A 22,063-nucleotide genomic window follows, 5' to 3' on the forward strand; every position below is an offset into this window, starting at 1 on the left:
GGAGCCACTGTGTATTTGAGAGCAGGAGCGTGACATGATTACGTGTAATATTCCCGGGAAATAAAATGGCTGCTATAGAGAAAACTCTCTCTTAGAGAACTACAATACCTTTAGCATATTTTGTTTTCAAAATGGACATAATGAAAGTGGCAAATATGGATTTAATTTTTCCTTTGATGAAAAGGTTTTTATGGCTTAAATTGAAATATATATTTACCTTGTGAATTTCATACCATTTCTGCAAGGCAAGACTTAGTTCTAAGCCTTTGAGCAACGGAACAAGAAAGCAGGTTCAAAATCTGCAGCAGGACTCACTCAAGGATGATGCTTCTAACCTGTGAGCATCTGTCATACAAGAAATGCTGAGCGTACCTTGCTGGGGAATCTGACAGAGAAATCCAGTCCAGAAACGTGTGCATTCACAACTGAAAGCATTAACGCCATCAACACAGGTTCCCCCATTCAGACAGGGGTTGCTCAGACACTCATTGATGTTTTCTGTGCAGTTGATACCTGCCCAACCCGATTCACAATTACAAAGATAACCAGAGACTGTTTCCTAAGGGAAGAAGAAACATAATGTCATAGAACATAGGGATAGACAATAAACTTGAACCAAGCCAAATGATAAAGAACAGCAGTGCTGCGTATTCTGTGTAGAAGGTGTCAAACCATAAGCATCTTCCAGTAGCCTAACTTGTACTGATTCATCTAAATGGTAATTGCAAAGTATAAGAAATCAGATGTATTGGGGTCAAAGTGCAGGCTTTGTTTTACCGCTTTGTAAATCACTGAGAGAAAAAATGAACTCATTGGTTTTTCCTGGGAACTAAAGTTATCACCTACCTTTTACCTGAAAGTTGTTGACAGTTCTTTATCTTAAGTTTGAATCATTACCTTAAAATCTATGAATCATAGAAAACATATTTCTCAGAAGTGAAACTAAAATTATTCTCCAGTATGCAGTTTCCCCAGGAAGAGCAAAGGACTCACTTGGCACTGTCCATTTAAACAGGGGTGGCTCTGGCAAATGTTACTGAGCTGTACACATCCATTTGGCCCATAACCGCTTCCAGTATATCCCGGGAGACAGGTGCAGACAGGTAAGGAACCTGTTTAGAAATACAAATGGACGCGTAAATACAGGTCCCCTCCATTCTGACCCAGTAACAAAGCTCAGGCTCTGTCGTCTAAAGAAGGAGTCGTCAAAGTCTACACATCCCCAGGGGCAGACAAGGCGAGGTGTGAAGAGAAAATATGAGAATCTTTTTTTTCCTAGTTTTTATCTTAAGAATAAGAAAGACACGACACATTTTCAAGATTTATTTGCAGGTTGACACTGGTGCTGTCAGCCTGTATGTCATGGTCCTGAGTTGTGTACCAATGGGAGGCACGCCAAGGAAAAGGGGAGTTTCTTACCATGGCAGGCTTGACAGCAGGAAAGAGCATTCCTCTGAGGACAGTATCTGTTGCAAGCACTGTACACATACTGACTAACTTAATCCTCTCAAGAGCCCTATAAATAGGTACTATTATAATTTCCATTTACAGATGAAGACAAAGCACAGAGAGGTTAAGTGCCTTTCATCAGGGACACACAGCTAGAACATGGTGGAGCCACGGGAAAAGTAAAATCCAGTCTTCTTCTAGAATTCATGCTCCTAACCACTTCAGTGGGCTGTTAGTCATTTAATAAACACTTAAAGAGTTATACACATATATACATGCATATATACACACATATATTCTTTCATATATGTGGTATGACAAGTTAGCAAAAGTAAAAGTGGTATTTTGAAATAACGAGAGATATGATACGTTATCAATAAATGGAGTGGGGGTCACCTATTTGGACAAAAATATCAAATTAGACCTCTATTTGACACTATAGATAAAAACAAATCTTCAAAAGATCAAAGATTTTAATATTAAAAATAAATGAGAGTACATGTACTTGACTATTTTTAAAGAGTTTGGTAGGGAAGACCAAATTCTCAGAGGAAAGACCCCAAAAGAAAACATCTACCTTTTTGACTACATAAAAATTTTAAACTTCTAAATAGAAAATACAACCAAAAAATTAAAATAAAAACAACATCCAGGAAAAGTACATGTAAAACATAAGATAGATAATGAGATAATATCCTCATAGTACCTAATGAAATTTTACAAATCAGTAAGAAAGCAGATGAACAAAGGACATGAAAGAAAAGTTTTAAAGGGCCAGTAAATATCTAAAAAGTATTCATTATGAATTATTAGTAATCAGAAAGTTTTTTGATTTAATCAAAATTAAAATAACGAGAAGGCAATTTTTGCCTATAAAATGGACCAAAACGAAAACTAGCAATAGTACCCATTATTGTCAAGGGTGGGGTAAATGTATATTTTCACACACTGTTAATGAGTGTATAAACTGATACATTTTCTGGGAGAAAATTTAGTAATATGTATGTATTTTTTTAAATTGTAGGAGGTGAAGCTTCTTTTATGCAGCACAGGAGACCCTGTTGGTTTTCACCCTAGATCCATTTGCCCCTCCTTAGTAGTGAACTCCTTATTTTAACTGGGGGCATGGGCACCTGAAATAAAGATCACATTTCCCAGCTTCCCTTGCAGCCAGGCTCAGTGGAGCCAAAGGCCCAGAAAGGGGAGTCCTTAAAGAGAGCTGACAGGTCCTCCTTCCTCCTTTTCTCCTTCCTGCTGGAATACAGTCATGCATGTATCAGCTGGCTTAATTATCTTGGGAAATAATTGCAAAAATTAGAGCAGATAATAAAAGAGCATAGCCTATTGCATTTTTAAAAATCCAAATGTGTAGTTTTAGAACATGGATTAATTTTTGGTTTGAAGACCAAAGTAAGAATTTTGAAAACAGAGGATTTTGATTTTAAAATGTTGATTTGCTTTAGAAGGTCATATTAAAATACCCCAAACCAGAGGGAGAGATGAGTCATTACCCAGAACCAAGGAGCATGACGCGAGTGGGTGGCAGCCTCCGTTATTGACCGAGCAGAGGTCTATGAGGGTGCAGACTCTTCCGTCGCCCTGGTACCCTGATCACAGCAAGAGCAGGGGCATGAAAAGCAACGTCAGGAATATGCAAGAAGAATCCCAATCTGAGAATCAAATATCACAGGAACCAGACCAACCACAGATCTTCCACCATCAAAACAGATGTAAATGTAATATGTCATAAATAAAATTCCATAGTTAAGAAAATGGACAGGGACTTCCCTGGTGGCGCAATGGATAAGACTCCAGACTACCAATACAAGGGGCCTGGGTTCAATCCTTGGTCAGGGAACTAGATGCCACATACATGTCTCAACTAAGAGTTCGCATGCCATGACTAAGAAGCTGGAGAGCCGCAACTGAGGAGCCCACCTGCCACAAATAAGGAGCTCACGTGCCGCAACTCAGGAGGCCTGAAGCCACAACTAAGGAGCCCACGAGCCACAACTAAGACCCAGTGCAACCAAATAAATAAATAAAATAATAAATAAATATTAAAAAAATAAAATGGACAACAAGAATTAGGAACCTGATTTCAGAAACAACATTCAGGGTTGTTTCTAATGACACAAATAAAACTAAAAAGACAAATGAAACTACTGGGAGACTTAGAAAGTGCTGACACTAAGGAAGTTGACATTTTTTAATTACAGTGACTTTGAAGATCTTGGAGCTGAATTATTCTATAAGTCCAAAGTACTGTTATTTCATGTTAATAAAACATACAGGGTTTCAGTTTACCCCTTAGAACTCCCTGAACTTCTTGGATAGTAACTCAGTTTAGATTAGAGAATAGGAGTCATGACTTCTTTCCAGAAGAGAAGGGAAATTCACATGTATGATATGCCTACTATTATGTCTGTTATTAAGTAAACTTTATATGGAAAACATCTCATGAGTTCATTATATTAATAAATTATTTGTGGTAACAATACGTCTGTGATCCATAGAGAAAATCTGTCAAGTTCCGCATTATCTCAAGAGGCTATTTCACAGTTTGTAAAGGCTTATTGTTTTCCATTGATATTCAAAATATGTTTTATTTCTTTCTTATAACATAGCTGAACTAATGTGCCCTGGATCCATAAGTTAAGTAAAACTTTTTGCACTATTCAGTTTGTCTCCTTAGACATAAGTCATATTTACAACGGAACACAAGAGACTGTTTCCAAATGCATGTTTTGCCTGTAAGGGTATCAGGAAATTTGGTGTAGCACCTGGTGGACAGGGATGACAGTGGTAAGATCCAGGTGTGTTTATACACTCAACAGGTGGAGCCACAGAACAACCGCCATTGCTTATCTCACATTCATTGATATCTTCACAAATGTATCCATTTCCTTGCCAGCCTAGAAAAACAGGTTTGAAAAGTTAGCTCTTCAATAGTTAAAAACACACGAAAACCTGCTTAACTGTGTAAGGAACCACTGATTAAAATGAGATATACTCTACCTATCAGACTGGCAAAAATTGTTTTAAATACTTACGATCAAATTCCGGCAAAGAGGTGGGCACATGGGGTAGTCTTACGTGCTGTCAGAAGTTAAATTAATAAATCCTATTGGGAAAGAGATCTAGGAGTATTCATTTAAAATTTTTAAATACGTACCTTTTGACTAACAATTCCACTTCTTAAAACTTATTCTGCAATGATAAAACTATCAGTACATAAAGATGTAGGTAAGCTGGTATCTACTGCAGCATTGTTTAATGGGAAAAAAAACTCTCAATGGTCTATAGGAGCATAGCTGAAAATATTATGACTCATCTATACCACTGGATGCTAAAAGCTATTTTAATAATATGTGCACACACATTGAAAGAATTTTCCCTTATGTATTTTAATTGAAAATACCAAATTTTAGAAATATATGCAGAGCTGTGATCCCAGTTTGGGGAAAGAATTGTTTTTAAACCTACATATAGGTCTGTGTGTTTGTATGAGTGAAGGAAAAGGCAGAAGAGGAGAGAAACAGTTGCTAAGAGTGGTCTCATCAGGAGAAGGGGCTTGAAGAAGGAAGGGATTATTATCATGTTACTTGAGACACAGCTGTTTTATTCAACTGTTGAGTTTTATTACTCAATTGAAATGATTTAAAATTATAAGAATTTTTAAAACATTTTAAATCCTTTAAAATATTTATTTTCTTTGATCTAAGTAGGGACCCCTTCTAAAAATCTACCTAAGAAAATTATCATATTTGTGGGTGAATAATTGAATGCATAGAAAAAAGCTGGAAGGAAACACGTTCAAACATTAGTGGTGGTTCTGAGTGATGACTATTTTTTTTTCTGTTGTTTTTTTTTCGTAATTTTATAGTTTCTTCATATTTTTTAAGAGCATACATTGCTTTGATATTCAGGGAAAACTAAGGTGACTGACAGGAAAACAAAAAGTTTGTGTTTCTCTTTTTCCTCTCCAACAATGAAAAGAAAAATGTAAGAACACCTTTGCCCAGGTTATACTTTAAATGATTTACTTCTCTGATTTCTAGTTTTTAAAGACTGTCATTGGCAAATTACCTTCAAGAATATGATTATTTGCACAGTTTGCTTGCCCCTGAGAACTAAGAAGGAAAAGGTCTTGACGTGTTTTCTTCGGTGTCTTTCTAGTTGTACAAGATCTAAACGTGTAAGATGAAGCAAGTCACTAAACCAGACATTGCTAAGTGAACCAACAGGCATGTGAGATTCCCTGGCAAGGGAGGATAAGGGAGAACCCAGCAGCTCAGCTCTCACCAAGGGCCAAGCAGACCTGGGTTTGGATCCTGACTGAGGCTAAGCTCTTACATCTTGGGCAAGTTATTTACCTTCTCTGAGGTCCAAGTTCTTACATTTCGAAATGGGAATAATACTAATTCCTACCGTTTCTTGTTTCTGTTGTAGCTGCATGAATTAGAAATTGCCTAGCACAGTGCCTTAATGACATTCTCACAAGGAATAGCTGCAGTTATTATATTCTTCTTGGGTTCCGCTTTCTAAGAACACCCAAGGAGTGCAGACGGGCCTTGTAAACTCTCTGGGGTCTGGTCGATCGCTTACCAGTGCACCCAGATCAGTGCTCAGCTCACAGTAGGTGCTCTGCAAGCATGCCTTGAAGGGAGGATGGTGATCTCACAGTAAGAAATGAAGCTTTGACTCAAACCCAGGCAGTCTCTGAGCCCTGAGTCCACATTCTCAGGGACCTCCCCTGGAGCTTCGGTCTCTCTGGGTCTGTGATGGAGCTGGACGACCCTATTTACAGCCAGGCCCCAGGGTCTTCTAACGACACACCCAGTTGAGGACTACTGGACTCCAGTGAACAGTCAGAGTTCAGTTTGCCCAAGTCTACAATCATCTGGTTCATATGAAACGTGGGACCAGAGCACGTGTCTTTTGATCTCAAGTCTAATCAGTTCACAGTCATAGCAACCAAATGTTTGACCTCCCGAACTCTATGGCTAACGCTGGCCCCGAGATCTGACTCCGGCACACTTTGGGACAAACCCCCCATTTCTTCTGTTGAATTGCCGCAGCAGTAAGATGGCCTGGAGCGGGCTTTAGTGCATCAGGACATGAAACTGGATTGGAAGCCGTCCTGAAGACGGCTTTCTTATCCCTCGGCAGTGGAAGGAACTTGGTTCTGGCGTTCTGCCTGGCTGCCAGGCATCTCTGGCCGGGTGGGGACACGTCCACATACCTGCGGGACAGGCGCCACAATAGAAGGAGCCCGGCGTGTTGAAACACTGCACAAGCGCTGAGCAGGGCGGCGGCCAGAGGCTGCACTCGTCTCTGTCCAGCGTGCAGGCCATGCTGTTCGACGGGGCCGTCCACCCGGCATCGCAGAGGCAGCTGTACTTGGGCTGGCAGGACGACAAGGGTGTGAAGAAAAGCGATCAAGATAAATGAGCATGAAAAGCCTTTGAAAATCTCACCGAGCGCACAGCTGATTTTTCCTCTAACGTTCATTTCCATGAGGCCAATCGAGTGGCTTCTCTTTTTCTTCCCATATGATTAAGCATTTAGACCAGACCATGAAAAAAAGAGAAACGGCTTTATTTTAGAATAAGGGAAACCTGTCATTTGCCCCAGAGATGCCTGGGAAAGAGTAACAACAATCAAGAGCTGTAAGTCAATATAATTAAAGTCAATCAACTCAGCCTGCCCTGCTTTTAGAGGGGAAAACACCCATGTAGGCACAGACCTTGGAAAGTCGATTCTGTTTGTTTCCTTTTTGAAGGTTCCACCCACCACCACCCCTCCCACCACGGCTGGAAGGGAACCATTTTCCATCACATGGGCAGAAAAAAATAGAACTAAAAATAAAGACCGGAAGGTCTCCAGCAAGGCCAAGTGGGCCAGGGCTGGGCGACCTTGAAGGCCAGGAGTCAAGGTCGCCAGGACCCAGAGCACAGGGGATGCTCAGGGAAGTGGAGTCTGCAGCAGTTACAGGGGCTCAGGGGCCAGAAAAATCCAGACTCCTTCAAATGGTTGCAAACAAGGGCAGGCCTTTTGCGTTGCCATGTCTTGTCAACGTTAAAACTCACAAGGCCAAGAGAAGGTCATGCCTCACAGGGAGATTCACGGACGAATCATAAAAAAAAAAGCGCTCGGATTTATATAATGAAATCAACCTCTGGGTCCCGTTTTCTGTTTATTTATAGACAACGGTCACAACCTTCCTCATCTGAGGCCGGCTTAAGGGCAGGGCGTGGCTCCCCTCTGCAGCCCCACAGGGTCCAGCTTGTACACAGCTACGCAGAGCGAGGAACTAATACCCAGGCCTCTCCCGAGGGGTCCCACTCTGGAAGACACCCACCTCTCCAGCCTGCACTCGGACCAGATCCTCGCAGATGCCGTGGACACAGCGCACCTGGGAACCCCCCTCACAGTCATCGTATTTGGATGCACACTGGGGGCCGTGGGTCTCAGGCGAGCAGAGACAACTGTTGGTCACACAGAGCACAACGTCAGGACCTGTTTCTTAGCATCAATAAAAAAAATAGCAGTAATTCCGATTGCAGGTCAGTGATCTTCACGTGGAATCATAAACCAGCAAACCAGACTTACTGGCTGGCGTCTTGGGAGAAAATCACCGTGCGCTTCTTTAAGTGGCAGATTGAGTAAACGTGTTATCATCTCAAATATGGGGTGAGAGGGCACGACTACCACTATAAATTCTTCTGCTATTAGGTCATCAAACAGTGCTTTCAAAGGTCAGCCATCTATAAACTAAGGGGGACGGAGTTCATCAGGACGGTAAAGGGAGAGATCATCGCAGCCGTTCACAGGCCATCCAGCTGGGCACGCCAGTAAGCACAGGTGACCTTGACTGAATGGATAAATTCTCGAATATTCTCTAGGCTTGCATAACCTCACGGACAGTGGTATATCCACATCTCAGAGTCTATGATGACGATGATTATGCTACAAGGGCAACACTTGTATCCATAAGACAGGAGTTAACATAGTAACATTTCTTTCATTGTCACATTGTAACTCACAAGATGTAATTATCACATATTACCTAAACTAGCCGTGGCTGTTTTGTCATGAGATTTCAGTTCAGTAAGAATCAAATAAGCAAAGTCGTTTTAAGCTATCGTAATCTTGAAGTTGCTGAGTTAGTTTTATATCTGTCCTGCAGCTTCAGAGGGAATGTGGACGGTGTGAGATGGCTGGGGGAAGTGGGTGGGGGAGGTAGAGGAATCACTGAGCTACACTTCTTTACACACGTCTGAGCACAGCTGATGGAGCGAGAGCCAGGCCCGCAGGGCACTGTTTGCCTGACTTGAGCCATGCTGGCCATTGGGGCCGAGGGCAGAGTCAAGGTACGAGGAGGACCTGTGTGGCCATGGACCGTGAACTAGTTTCTGAGTGTTCTGGAAAAGGGGCCGCTCTACCTGGTAAAGAAGCTCTTTTTTTTTTTTTTTTTTTTTGCGGTACGCGGGCCTCTCACCATTGTGGAGCACAGGCTCCAGACGCACAGGCTCAGTGGCCATGGCTCACGGGCCCAGCCACTCCGCGGCATGTGGCATCTTCCCGGACCAGGGCACGAACCCGCGTTCCCTGCATCGGCAGGCGGACTCTCAACCACTGCGCCACCAGGGAAGCCCTAAAGAAGCTCTTTTAACGATACGTGCTGAGGCACAAAGAGCTCAGCTGATGTCCATGGATAAAAACAAATGTGTGATTGGCAGTGAGGGAAAGGGGAGCTTGGTTGTTGGAGAAGCTCTAGGAGCTACACTCTGGGCACAGAACTCTGGGTAGCCGTGGAGGCCCCAGAAACAATTGCTGTGGTGGCACCTTCGAGTGGGTTCTAAGGAAGAAAGAGACCAACGAATGTGGCCGGAGATGGAAAGTAATAAGAGTATGGTGAATACCATTCAGGCACTCACATGTGGGGTTGCCAGACCTAGCAAATAAAGATACAGGATGCCTGGTTTAAAATTTGAATTTCAGATAAATACTTTTTTGGTATAAGTATGTCCCATGCAATTTGCAACATCAATATACAATTCTGTAAAACCTGTTCCATTAATAAATTACATTTCTGAGCATTCCAAGGTTGCCTTTCTCATTAAGGTCATAGCTTGATAGCAATACATGATTAAACTTCAAAAGAAATTCAATTATTCATTCCTTACCCATAGCTATTTATCTTCTTCTCATCTCTCTTTTTCCACACTCCCCCTCTCATATTCTCTTCCCTTTCCTCTTCACTCTCCCAGCCTTACACAGAATATTCTTTCAGACAATTTAATTAGACTCTTGGAGACGGCAGGACTTTGGACCATCTCTTGCACACATTTGAGGATCTGATCCAGGTGGCTTCCTGGCTAAAAGTTTATCTTACCAGCACCTCCACCCACCAAAAGAAAATTTTTTTAATCTTTAAACCAACTATTACTAGCTTTCTGAGTCTGTGATGTATGAGAAGCCTGAGTATTCAGGAACCCATGGGACAAGACTGCCTAGGTCCTGACCCTTCCTGTTAACTCTTCAACTTAGACCATGTAATAATAACTCCGTCTCCCTCTGTTTCTTGTAAAATATAAGTGCCAATCTATGAACACTATTTTCACCTTGGGGTCTAAAGGCATTTTCCTGTAGGAAGTGCTCAGGAAACTGTGCATTTATCTTATCACTAAGTGCTTTACTATTGGAAAAGGACTTGAAATTTGAGAAAAGATGCAGTTAAATCCTCTCTCTTCCTTCTCCCTTGCTACTGTCATTTGGAGAAGAGTATATTTTCATCCTACAGCACTTCCCTAATGAGCTACAAAGTACACTTCTTTCATTAAGTTTAGATAACAGGAGGAGAAGAAGAAAGCCTAAGGGGAGGAAGGAAGCCAAATACAAGAGCAATTTCCTTACTATGATCCTCAAAGACAAATATTTTTAATCCCATTTTATTGGCAAGGTTCAAGTTGCCCAAGGCACAGAATTAGCAATTGGCAGAAGATGAATTAAAACGTAGGTCAGTGTTATCCCTGTACTATTGTTTTTCCACATCGCATTCCCATGTTCTGAAAGGGACAGTTAGTTGAAGACTTTCCATTTTTACATGTCTTTCTAACATAACAGTGTTTGCATGTAAAATGTATATTCTCAAGGTGTCTGGATACACCCTTAAGGTAAAAGAGTGGTGAATTATATGCCTCCCTGAAGAAGTCACTTTTGTAATGACGACCTATTGCTGATTTGGTCCCAGCAGAAAAAAAACTAGGCTTTTCCATCTTCAAAAACGCTGCAAGTGCATTTGGCAGGTGAGACGAGGTCACATATATTTTCATGGTCATAGTTTAACTTGTGCTAGATTCCGTGGTTCAATATTAATATAACTGACTAACTAAAAGAGGTAATACGTTTAATACTTAACTATAATCTGAGCTAAAACCAGATGATCCTCCATCATAAGCTCTGCCTGTTTTAAAATCTACCAGTGTTAAGAATGGAAATAAGTAAAATAAAATATGATAAATACCATTGTGTTCTTGGAGAAAAAACAAAAAACTCAACTTTTTTTTTTTTTTTTTCGCCCTAGAAAGCCTTCTAGATCTGAGCCTGAAGTATATAACATGCACCATCCAGGCATGGCAAATGTGGATCCCACGGACTGTCTTAAACCCATAGTCAGCAGGGAACAACAGGAATCACTTCTTCAGAATAAAGAGGCAATAACAGTATTGAGAACTGGCAAAATATTACCTGTTAGCTGTCTGAGCGCTTGGGACAAGACCACGAGCCACAGGAGTCGGGGAAACAGATGATGGTTTTTCCTGCTCTACTTTCATTACTCCAAGAAAGAATTTTTACCAGAAATTTTTCTGTGAAATGGGGCTTCCAATGAATTAGTATTTGCATAGTGCTTTGTCTTTCAAAGGTCTTTATAATTAAAAGTTATTAATCCCCGTAAATAAAGACTCCTTTGTCTCCCTCAAGTGAGTGGGCTCTAAGAGTCAGAGACTGGAGAAGCCTGCAAATCCAGAGCAAACCCTGCTCACCACAGACACATGTCTGCACACCCAGATTATCCAACAGGGTCTCAAGCTTGCCTTCATCCACTGCCCACAGAAGTTTCCAGAAGGGGCTTCTAGTCTCAGGGAAGCTACTGATTAACAAGGATTTCACCTCACGTAATCAGTAGAACTCGAGAAAATATCTAAAGGATCTTTGTTTCATTCCACATAGATTCCACAGAGCAAGCGTTTAATCTTATGCTCATGTGTATTTCTCGATATATGCTCTTTTATTCCTTCAGAAAGACTTCATCATATGCCTGAATGAGAGTATTTAGGTCACAGATAATCAACTGGAAATTATGAGGCTTCATAAAGCATCCCCACAGCAAGAAGAAACCAGATGGAAGTGCTGTGCTCCCTAGCGTACTCCAGCAACGCTATGAAGGGCAGAAACTAGAAACCAAAACCATTCCCAGGGTCAGCACAATCAGGCCCTGGGCTTTCTTTGATAGGGCGGTGCAAGAGAAAATAATTCAGTGCTGTCCTATCAAGCTGGATCTGCCAGTTAGGCAGCTCTCAACAAATACAATGGCCCGCCCTCCCTCCCTCCCTCTCTCTCTCTCTCTCTCTCTCTCTCTCTCTCTCTCTCTCTCCTCTCTCTGTCTCTCTCCCCCTCCCTCCCTCCCTCCCTCCTTCTCGTTTGTATCTGGAAAAATTAACCTCTGACATGCAGCAAATATTTGTGTTAAAATTTTTCTTTTCTTTTCCATTTTGCAGGGGTAGAAATACAAGTTTGTCCTGGGGGGGGAAACGATTTTGGCTTCGTCTACGGGGCTCCCCTCCCTGCTGCACGCACTTGTTACTGTGTTGACTTGCAAGACTCCAGGAGACAGTGATGATAACACAAGACCAAGAGTGAGAACTAAGCTCCAGGACATTCCTCAATAACCGGAAGGCGGGACGATCCGATCCGTGCTAGGAGTCATTTGCCACTGATATCTGCAAGCAGCAATTCTCCTTGATAAATGCCCATAAACAGAAATGAGGAGATAATGCTTTCAAGGCAATGAAAGATTAGACCTGCATTCTGGATCTGGCCCAAGCTTGAATGTTTATAAAAGCAGGGATCAGGGGGTTCCTTTAAATGAGAAACAAAATCCAGAGAGCAAAAGGCTCTTTAATGATGTCATAGTTCATTTACATCACAGGCGGTACAATGTGCGTGACATTTAAACGCACAGACACATCCACCAGGAGCCTGAATGAGTTAAGTCTGTAACTTGCAATGAGCAAAAATTTTTAACATCAGGTCAAAAGAACAAAAGGATCAACTAAATGAAAAAGAGGAAGATTGTGGTTGCTCTTTGAGAAAATCGTGTGTTTACAGATGACAAGGCCAAAACCAAAATTACTGTGCTCATTTTTGCTGGAAAGGTCAGAATGGATTGTTACAAGGGAATTGAAGAACAAGACATCAGGGACACTAGCGAGAGAGTAAATAATTGCTCTTTACTCCAGTGAGGTCACACCCAGAGATTCTGTCATAACAGAACCAGTTTCTTTATCTTTCAATAATCACAGAATATAGGAGATCCACCAAACTATAGGGAAAGATAATGTCTAGAGGTTTGAGGTTTTTTTAAAGTGATTTTTAAGAAACTACAGAAACCGTGTGGCATTGATCTGCCGTACATGTTTGGACTTGATTATTTAACAAGACCCTGCATCAGCCAGTGTAGCTTTAAAGACCAATATTCCTAGAGTTTGATGGGAACACGGACGCATCGGCATGCCTAAGTCGGCTTCGTAAGGGAAGGGAAGTTTTCCTGCAGAGGGCGGTGCCCGAGTGGAGCACAATGCTGCAGACGAGCCATGTGACAGAGGCGATCAGAAGAGGAGATGGGGGAGGCCTGACGATTGTGCTGAGGGCCTGATGGCCAACTGAAGAAAGACAGTGAGCGCTAACCGTGTGAAGAAAACCTCGGTTCAATCTCTGCTCTGGTTACGGCTAACACTGCACTTAGCGCTTGAATGGAGATGTCCTGATGTGATCTGTCAGCTCTCCGCTCTGTGGAATGAGGGCAGCATGGGCTCGCTGGTATGCGGGGGCTTGGGGGGGGGGGGTCCCTCCCTCCCTCTTCTACGTAAGGCTCCTCAGTGGCTGCCGCTTTGATGCTGTGACTCCTACTAACCCTTCAGCCTCATCTTGCCCCGGGCCATCCTCACTCTACCCCAGCCATGGTGGCCTCCTTCCCGTTCCTCAGAGATTCCAGAGAAAGAATTTCTCCATGGGGTGAGAGCTGAGGTCACACAAGCTTTCTTCCATCTAAGTAAATAGCTATGTGTATGTTCAATGAGCACCACATGACTTCCCCAGGGAGCACCTAATTTTGCTGGTAATACAGATACTTAATCTTGGACACTTTTAACCAGGGGATGTCTTAGTCCTTAAAAAACACACCCTAATATTTTTTTTAAAAAACAGAAAAACAGGCAAAAGTGACAGTTTTGAGCTAAAGCTTTAAGAGACTCTACATATTTCTGTTTAACTCTCTGGGGGCTTTTGACCTTGGCCATGAGAAGGACATTTCTCAGGCAGCTGGGACACCTCCAGCCCACACCTAAGAATGAGACCTGCAGACCAAACCGAAATGAGGTAGAGCCACCGTGGCTGATATGCAGACCTGTGAGTATGAAAAATAAATACTTATTTGTTTTAAAAAAAAAAAAAAAAAGGAAAGAAAAAAAGGTACCTGTAACTTCCTGCTGTATTTATACACGTGGCTCCATTCTGGCAGCCCAAGGGTGTTCCTGAGTAAATCTCACATTCGTTAACGTCAACGGAGCACAGAGGACCCTGCGTTCAGACAAAGAACAAAGTCAGGTGTCGCAGGTCACAGAGGCATCCGGGGCCAGTCTTCACAGGACACGATGAAGGATTTAAACACGGACAGGAAAGAAATCCTCGGTCGAGCCAAATACATTAAAATTGAGCCTGATCTCCAGTCATCCTTCCCCTGGAACTCAGGTATGGCCCACCAGAGACAAAGAGCCCTTCGCGGATCACACCAGTCACACGAGAAGCATCCTTATACAGGCTAACCCTCATTTCACTATGGAGCTCTGCCTGGGAATAGTCAACGCACATGTCAGGAACATTTTCATCATTAATAGAAAAGGGCAGGAAAATGTACAGGCTATATCAAGATTTGTTCGGTACTTTCAAGGCTGAACAATTTCAATTCATGCTAGCCAGAATAACATGTAGTATCCAACCCAGTGAACCCTCCTTGAGATGGCTTAGTATTCAGTGGGTGACAGAATCACGCCCGCCGCTGTTTGGATGTTGGCGTACATGGTGTCATTCATTCTGATTCAGGAGACCACAGAATCCTAGAAACCTTGGATGGAGAATTAAACATGTCTGAAGGACTCCAAGGAAACAACTGATGCTGACTCACCATCATTTTTAACCAAAGACCGAGTGACTCACCTTCCACTGTGAGGGGCAGATACAGAAAAAGGAATCCTGGAGATTGAGACAGGTTCCGCCGTGCTGGCACGGATTGCTGCTGCAGACCTTTCTGTCGTGTGTCTGAAACAAAGACAGGGTGGTCAGCGAGACAATCGTGCTTTCCGTGTTTCAGAGCGGGTATGTATATAAAACGACACTTTACTCCTGATCAGTGGAGGGTCTTCCTCCAGACTTTCAATCCATTCCTTAAATTCTTCTTCATATCAACTCTCTTATGAAAAACCAAAGCATTTGATATCATCAGTCCTATTCACATTCCTTCACTATTAACATGCATTTAACCAGGGATGGGATGAGGCATGAGTGGCAGGCGAGGGTTCTCACTCTACTCCTTGGAAAAGCATTGTTCACCTGACAAACGTATGTTGGTGGACACGGGTCCAGATTTCAGCCGTGGGAGTCACATGGACGTTTCTCTTGTTCCGGTTCTGTTGCTGTTGTTCTTATCTCTGGTGCCTCCAGATAAGCATTTGAAATACGATCATCTTTTGCTGCCGCCCCTCCTCCCCTGGGTTAAGATAACTGAACTCTTTTCACTCCAGGACCCTTTATTGGAAATGTGGCCTGTGGTTTAGATACACCCTCCAGTCTCGTGCTCACATGACTGCTTTCAGACCAGAGTCACAGACAGACCTGCCTTTGTCTATAGAACCTGGGGAATCTTAGCCTATGTCAGCTACCAGTTCCAGTCTTGTAAGATTTGTAATGCCTTTGGGGGCAGAGGAAACTTCTTTAGAGAGGACAAGTGATTATGCAAGGAAAGCTATCCTGTTAATTTCACCTAATCTTTGTCTAATTCTGTTTTAAAAATTAAAATAGGGGCAAATTATTCTTCACATTAAAAAAAAATATTTGGTGACTCAGAGAAAATGAAGTCTGTTCCCTCCGTTTGCAGATGAAACTCAGAGCAGAGGATGGCAGGCTGACTCAGTACCATTTAGTGCAAAGCCCATTCTCTGTCCACCTTTGTAATAAGTCAGGTGCCCATACATTTGGGGGTCTCTTTCTGGGCTCTGTTTTCTTCCATTATTCTGTCTATCTTTGTGCCAGTACCACAATTAGCTCTGTTCATCACAGGATACTATTAAAAATTAACCACAAACTCACTTAGAGTTTTTTTTCTGGCATACAAGACAACGCTGAGGATTAAAAACTCAAAAGCCCACGGGGGCCCAGCAGGAAGTGGAATCCGCAAGCAGTCAGGAGGAAGACAATAGGGAACTCGGGGGACTGTGGTGCCCAGAGCGCACTTGCCCCATCCAAAGGCATGCAGGCACTTCCATTCCTAAATCATTAAAAGCTCTTCCCGGGGGGATGGGCAGAGGGAGGACAGTCTGAGCTAATTGGACCATGGCCTCCAGTTCTTGACCTTTGGTGGGAATGAAGAAGCACTCTAGGAGACTGAAAACTCTCGTGCTGTGCCGTGCTCATTTCTAATTCCTCAGCTACTCCATAAAAAGATAAAGGCTGAAAGGGCAATTTATTACCAAAGCCAGCAAAAAGAATACATGAACTTGTTCACCAAATGTAAAACACCAAAATAGAGGACAACATTTGAAGCATAATCAAAAACAGACCAACAATATTAGAGCAGGGATTCTTAACCTGGAATTCCCTTGCTTCTTTTCAAAATTTAAAATATGGAGACCTTCTATGCATTTCTCTGTGTGGAAGCTTACAGCTCCCATGAAAGTCTCAAAAATGTCAGCTCCCTACAAAAGGGATAAGAAGTCTAAAATCACAAGGACTAGTTTACAAGCATGTAGTAAAGTTATGGAAGGTTTATTCTAATCAATTGTTCAGATTTAATTACCAGCAAATATACTTTGAAGAAGATTTGGAATATTTTGAGATACATCCTAGACTTCTAAGTTTAACGTTAGAGAAAATGTAAGGCCTTGGAAAACCGAGGCCTGGATGCCTGAATCGGCAAGTTGGGTGGTCGCTAGCTGACCAGCTTCAGCCTAAAGTTGCACGGTTAAAAAGCACCCGCAGAAGAGGCAGAGCACATGGACGGCTAAACTTGGAGTCAGAGGACTTCACATGCCCAGCGACCTTCATCTCTCTGAGGCTCACTTTGCTTCATCTGTGTCCTGGGAAGCATGACTTGTGATGAGAATTAAATGAACTGATTTACAAAACAGAGAGTCACAGATGTAGAAAACAATCTTACGGATACCAGGAGGAAAAGGTGGGGGGAGAGATAAATTGGGAGATTGGGATTGGCATAGACACACTACTATATAGAAGACAGATAACTAATAAGGACCTACCGTAGAGCACAAGGAACTCTACTCAATACTCTGTAATGACCTATATGGGAAAAGAATCTGAAAAAGAGTGGATATATGTAGATGCATAACTGAGTCACGTTGCTGTACAGCAGAGACTAACAGAGCATTGTACATCAACTACACTCCCAAACAAATTTTTTAAATTGTGATGAGAATTAAATCATGGGAAAAGCAAAGTCCTTGATATTGATTCTCCATCCACCTTAAGAATACCAGCTCCATCAATGATTCTAGTGTATTTTCAATGAAAGATGTTGGCTATCTAGTAGTTACGGGACTTACCTGCTGTAACCTTTGAAATTTTCTCTCAAGATCCACGAGCTAGCAGTGGGGAGGAGAAAACATCCGTTAGCTGGTTCAAAGGCACGTCACATATAATGTTAGCCTGTGACATATTTTCCTAATACCTTCTGCTGCGGACTTACTTTATCTGTTTGTTCCTTTTCTTATTGCCTTTTCCCTACTCTTTTCTCTCCCCTCCAGGCTTCCCTTCCTTCCTACTCTCTTCCATGGCATGCATTTTTTTTTTTTTTTTTTTTAAGAAGTACAACCCAATGATAAGTTGTTTCGTTGATTTTCTGTGCATGGTGACTCTGGGAATTTTCCTAAGTGACAGTGATCCATCCACCTTGTGCTATCAGCACGTGAGCAAAGCCGACTTATACCACAAGCTCTGGTCACAGAATTTCCAACCGCGGTCTATCACCACCTCTACACCCTCTACTAGAGCTGCGTCATTTAACCAAAAAGCCCACGATCACAACACTACATTTCTAAAGAGGATACACATTTGGTATATCTTCTGAAAAAGAATTATTTACAAAGTTGAATTAAGGAGAACCCATTTGCTCTGAGGGTGGGGAGGTCAGACTCACCTTGGAATCGAGCTGGTGGATTTGACTGGAAATATTCTGAGGCAGACCAACTGCACCTCTTTTTAAGTTCGTAATATCATCTTTGTTTTCCTGGATCTAATTTTAAAAAGGAGGAGAAGTAAAAGGAGGAGGAAGAGAACGCTAGTGAAAGAATCATGTATATAAGAATAACATTTTTAAAATTTGAGTAGTATATTCTATTTTAAGCCCCGAGGTCTTGCCCATTATTAGAAAAACCAGAACAATGCCACGTATAATAAACATTGGACTAAAATGGCCGTGGCGTAATTCCATTTACCCTTTCAGTGACAATATATCAAGGAATTTTCCATCTGCATATTTTCCCTTTAGAATGCATGTAAAGAGGCCTGGCTTGGAATGAGACTGTTCAGGTTTTAAATCTTGGCTCAGCCATTTAATGTATGTCCTTGGACGTGTGGCCGCAGAGTTCCTCTACCTCCCTTACTGAAGGGGTAATCGTAACGCCAACCTCACGGGGCAGCTGTGAGGGTTAGATGAGACAACGCACATAAAGTGCCGAGCACAGTGGATAACCCATAATAAGCTCTAAATACCAACTTCTAACATTATGACGGATAGGCCTGCGTGATGTAGAAAATAATGAGCACTGAAAGCATTCAATAAGACAGGAGGATAACTGGCCAATTCTGTTGTGTGGCAAAAGTAAACTGGTCACATCTACCACTTTCTATGGTCCCCCTCCATCCTCGGTCCCCTTGTAAAGAGGCCCCACTAACACCCTCTGCACCTTCTGTGGACTACAGTAAATAAGCCTACACAGTGAGCCATTTCCTGCTACAAGTACTACCTGTACCCCTCATTAACCCTAGGGCATTGTTCTTTCCAAGGACTTGTTTCACCTCCGATTATGTTCCCTGTGCTAAAGATTCAAAGTACAGATTCACATAGGCCTCTTTCTCACACCAGTTAGAATGGGCATCATCAGAAAATCTACAAACAATTAATGCTGGAGAGGGTGTGGAGAAAAGGGAACCCTCTTGCACTGTTGGTGGGAATGTAAATTGATACAGCTCTATGGAGAACAGTATGGAGGTTCCTCAAAAAACTAAAAATAGAATTACCATATCACCCAGCAATCCCACTACTGGGCATATACCCTGAGAAAACCATAATTCAAAAAGACACATGCACCCCAGTGTTCATTGCAGCACTATTTACAATAGCCAGGTCATGGAAGCAACCTAGATGCCCATTGACAGACGAATGGATAAAGAAGATGTGGTACATATCTACAATGGAATATTACTCAGCCATAAGAAGGAACGAAATTGGGTCATTTGTAGAGACGTGGATGGAGCTAGAGACTGTCATACAGAGTGAAGTATGTCAGAAAGAGAAAAACAAATATATATTAACGCATGTATGTGGAACCTAGAAAAATGGTACAGATGAACTGGTTTGCAAGGCAGATATAGAGACACAGATGTAGAGAACAAACGTATGGACACCAAGGGGGGAAAGTGGCAGGGGGTGGTGGTGGTGGTGGTGTGATGAATTGGGAGATTGGGATTGACATGTACACACTGATGTGTATAAAATAGATAACTAATAAGAACCTGCTGCATAAAAAATAGTAATAAAATAAATTTTAAAAAATCCCATAGGCCTGTTCAATCAAGTAACCATATACAAATATACAAAACTACTTCAATGCATTTCCAGTGTATTACCTGACGTAAACATTCGCCAAGGTCTTCATCATTTAATTTAATTTTTCCCAGGGATCCAGTTCTAAATTCAATGTTTTGAGCTGATCCAGTAAGAAACACTAAATTTCCTCTCTCTGCAGTCATTCGAGGTCTGCATAATCCAAGCCAGAGAAAGTATCGGTAATTATGGCATATAGTTTTTAAGTCTAAAGAACAAAGTTTCTCAGCGACTAACTACAGACTGCATACACCTTTGCTTTGTGGTCAACTCAACCAAATTCTCCCAGCCCATCTGCCATTTCTTTCTCAAAATGATAAATGGAAAGTTTGTGTATAAAAAGATACTTCCATACATCCATACAACTGTTTTCCCCTACCTGTTTTTAACATCATTGTTTTCCTCAAGAAAAATTACACCTTTGCTTACCTGGTTATTTGTGAAAACTGATGAGGAACCACCCTAGTCCATCAGCAGAAATAATCCATGTGTCTACTTACTGTTGGAGGTCAGTATTTCTTTTTTGTCTCTGCGGCACAAGTCCTCCAGCTTCACCATATGATTCAGCAAATGTCAATAAAATAACCAAACTCCAAAGAAAAAGTGAGGACATCTTCCTCACCAACCTCCAAGGTTGTCAGGTAGGAGGGAGGCCGCTCTACCCAACTGAGTGTGGCAGTTTGGAAAAAGCAAACCAGGCAGACGTACTTTGACCAGTGGGATGTCCTGCAGTTTTCATATCTTCCTTCTTTGCCCTAGAAGGCTACATTATTTCTTCTTCCTGAGGGATGTAAATGATCTTAGATCTTCAGGACTCTTCAACTCGTGAGAGGTCAAAATCTACTTCTAAGCGATGCACAACTTAATCATTATCTGTTTGACCTTTGAAATGGTAAGAAATTGCTTTGGAAACATCCACTAAAACAATTCTTGCTTAAGAAGTAGCCACCTTTCAGCAAATGCTTCTGGGAAAATTGGATATCCACATGCAAAAGGATAAATTTGGACCCTGACTTTATATTATATAGAAAAATTAACTCAAAATGAACCAAATACCTAAATATAGGAGATAAAACCATAACATTCTTAGGATAAAACACAGGGGGAAGCTTCATCACACTGGATTCTGCAATGATTCCTTTGATGTGACTCCAAGAGCACAGCAACAAAAGAGAAAAAGAATAGATAAATTGGACTGCTTCAAAAGGAAAAACTTTTGTCTATTAAAGGACACTATCCACAGAGTGAAGAGGCAACTCAAAGAATGGGAAAAAATTTGCAAATCATATATATGAGAAGAGGTTAAATATGCAGAATATGTAAAGAACTCCTACAACTCAACAGCAAAAAAACAAACAAAGCAAATAAGAAATGGGCAAAGAAAATCGACATTTCTTCAGAGGAGATATTCAAATAGCCAAACAACACACGAAAAGATACTCAACGTCACTAATCACCAGGGAAATACAAATCAGAACCACAATGAGACACCACTTCACACTCATAGGATGGCTACTATCAAACAAAAGCAGAACATAGTAAGTACTGGGTGAGGATGTGAAAAAATCGGAACCCTTGTACACTGTTGGTGAGCATGTAAAATGGTACAGTTACTGTAAAACAGTGGCAGTTGCTCAAAAAAATTCAACATAGAATTGCCATATGATCCAGGAATTCTACTTCTGGGTATATACACGAAAGAATGGAAAACAGGAACTCAAAGAGATATTTGTACAACTATGTTCATAGCAGGATTACGTGGAAGCAAGCCAAGTGTTCACTGACCGAGATGAATGGAAAAACAAAATATGTTGCATGCATATCATGGAATGTTATTCAGCCTTAAGAAGGAAGGAAACTCTGACATATGCTACAACGTGGAGGAACCTTGAAGACATTACGCTAAGTGAAATAAGCCAATCACAAAAGGGCATATACTGCATGATTCCACTCATATGAAGACCCTAAAGACAGAAAGTAGAATGGTGGTCTCCAGAGATGCAGGGTAGGGAGAATGGTAAGTTATTGTTTAATGGGTACAGAGTTTCACTTTGGAAAGATGAAAGAAAGTTCTAGAGATAGATAGTGGTGATGGCTGCACAACAATGTGAGGGTATGTAATACCGCTGAACTTAAAAATTACTCCCTTAAACAGGCTCTGCAACTTGATATTATGGAGAGATGTAACCCTGTTTTACACCTGTTCTATTC

General features: G+C 41.7%; 1 protein-coding gene across 1 annotated transcript in view; it reads right to left on the reverse strand.

The window, feature by feature from the left end:
- The window catches only part of CUBN (cubilin), a 263,719-nt gene extending 243,254 nt beyond the window's left edge, over positions 1-20,465 (reverse strand). The window contains exons 1-12 of the mRNA XM_065870957.1: positions 20,353-20,465; positions 19,876-20,005; positions 18,164-18,259; positions 17,571-17,609; positions 14,953-15,054; positions 14,213-14,316; positions 7,814-7,940; positions 6,695-6,857; positions 4,233-4,364; positions 2,961-3,056; positions 994-1,112; positions 373-559 (exon numbers count right to left, since the gene is read on the reverse strand). Of these exons, the coding sequence (XP_065727029.1) occupies positions 373-559; positions 994-1,112; positions 2,961-3,056; positions 4,233-4,364; positions 6,695-6,857; positions 7,814-7,940; positions 14,213-14,316; positions 14,953-15,054; positions 17,571-17,609; positions 18,164-18,259; positions 19,876-20,005; positions 20,353-20,465 (1,408 nt within the window). The remainder of the gene's footprint in view (positions 1-372; positions 560-993; positions 1,113-2,960; positions 3,057-4,232; positions 4,365-6,694; positions 6,858-7,813; positions 7,941-14,212; positions 14,317-14,952; positions 15,055-17,570; positions 17,610-18,163; positions 18,260-19,875; positions 20,006-20,352) is intronic.
- Positions 20,466-22,063: the final 1,598 nt, after the last annotated feature.

The sequence above is a fragment of the Phocoena phocoena genome, chromosome 2 (genome assembly GCF_963924675.1).
Source record: "Phocoena phocoena chromosome 2, mPhoPho1.1, whole genome shotgun sequence".
NCBI lineage: Eukaryota > Metazoa > Chordata > Mammalia > Artiodactyla > Phocoenidae > Phocoena > Phocoena phocoena.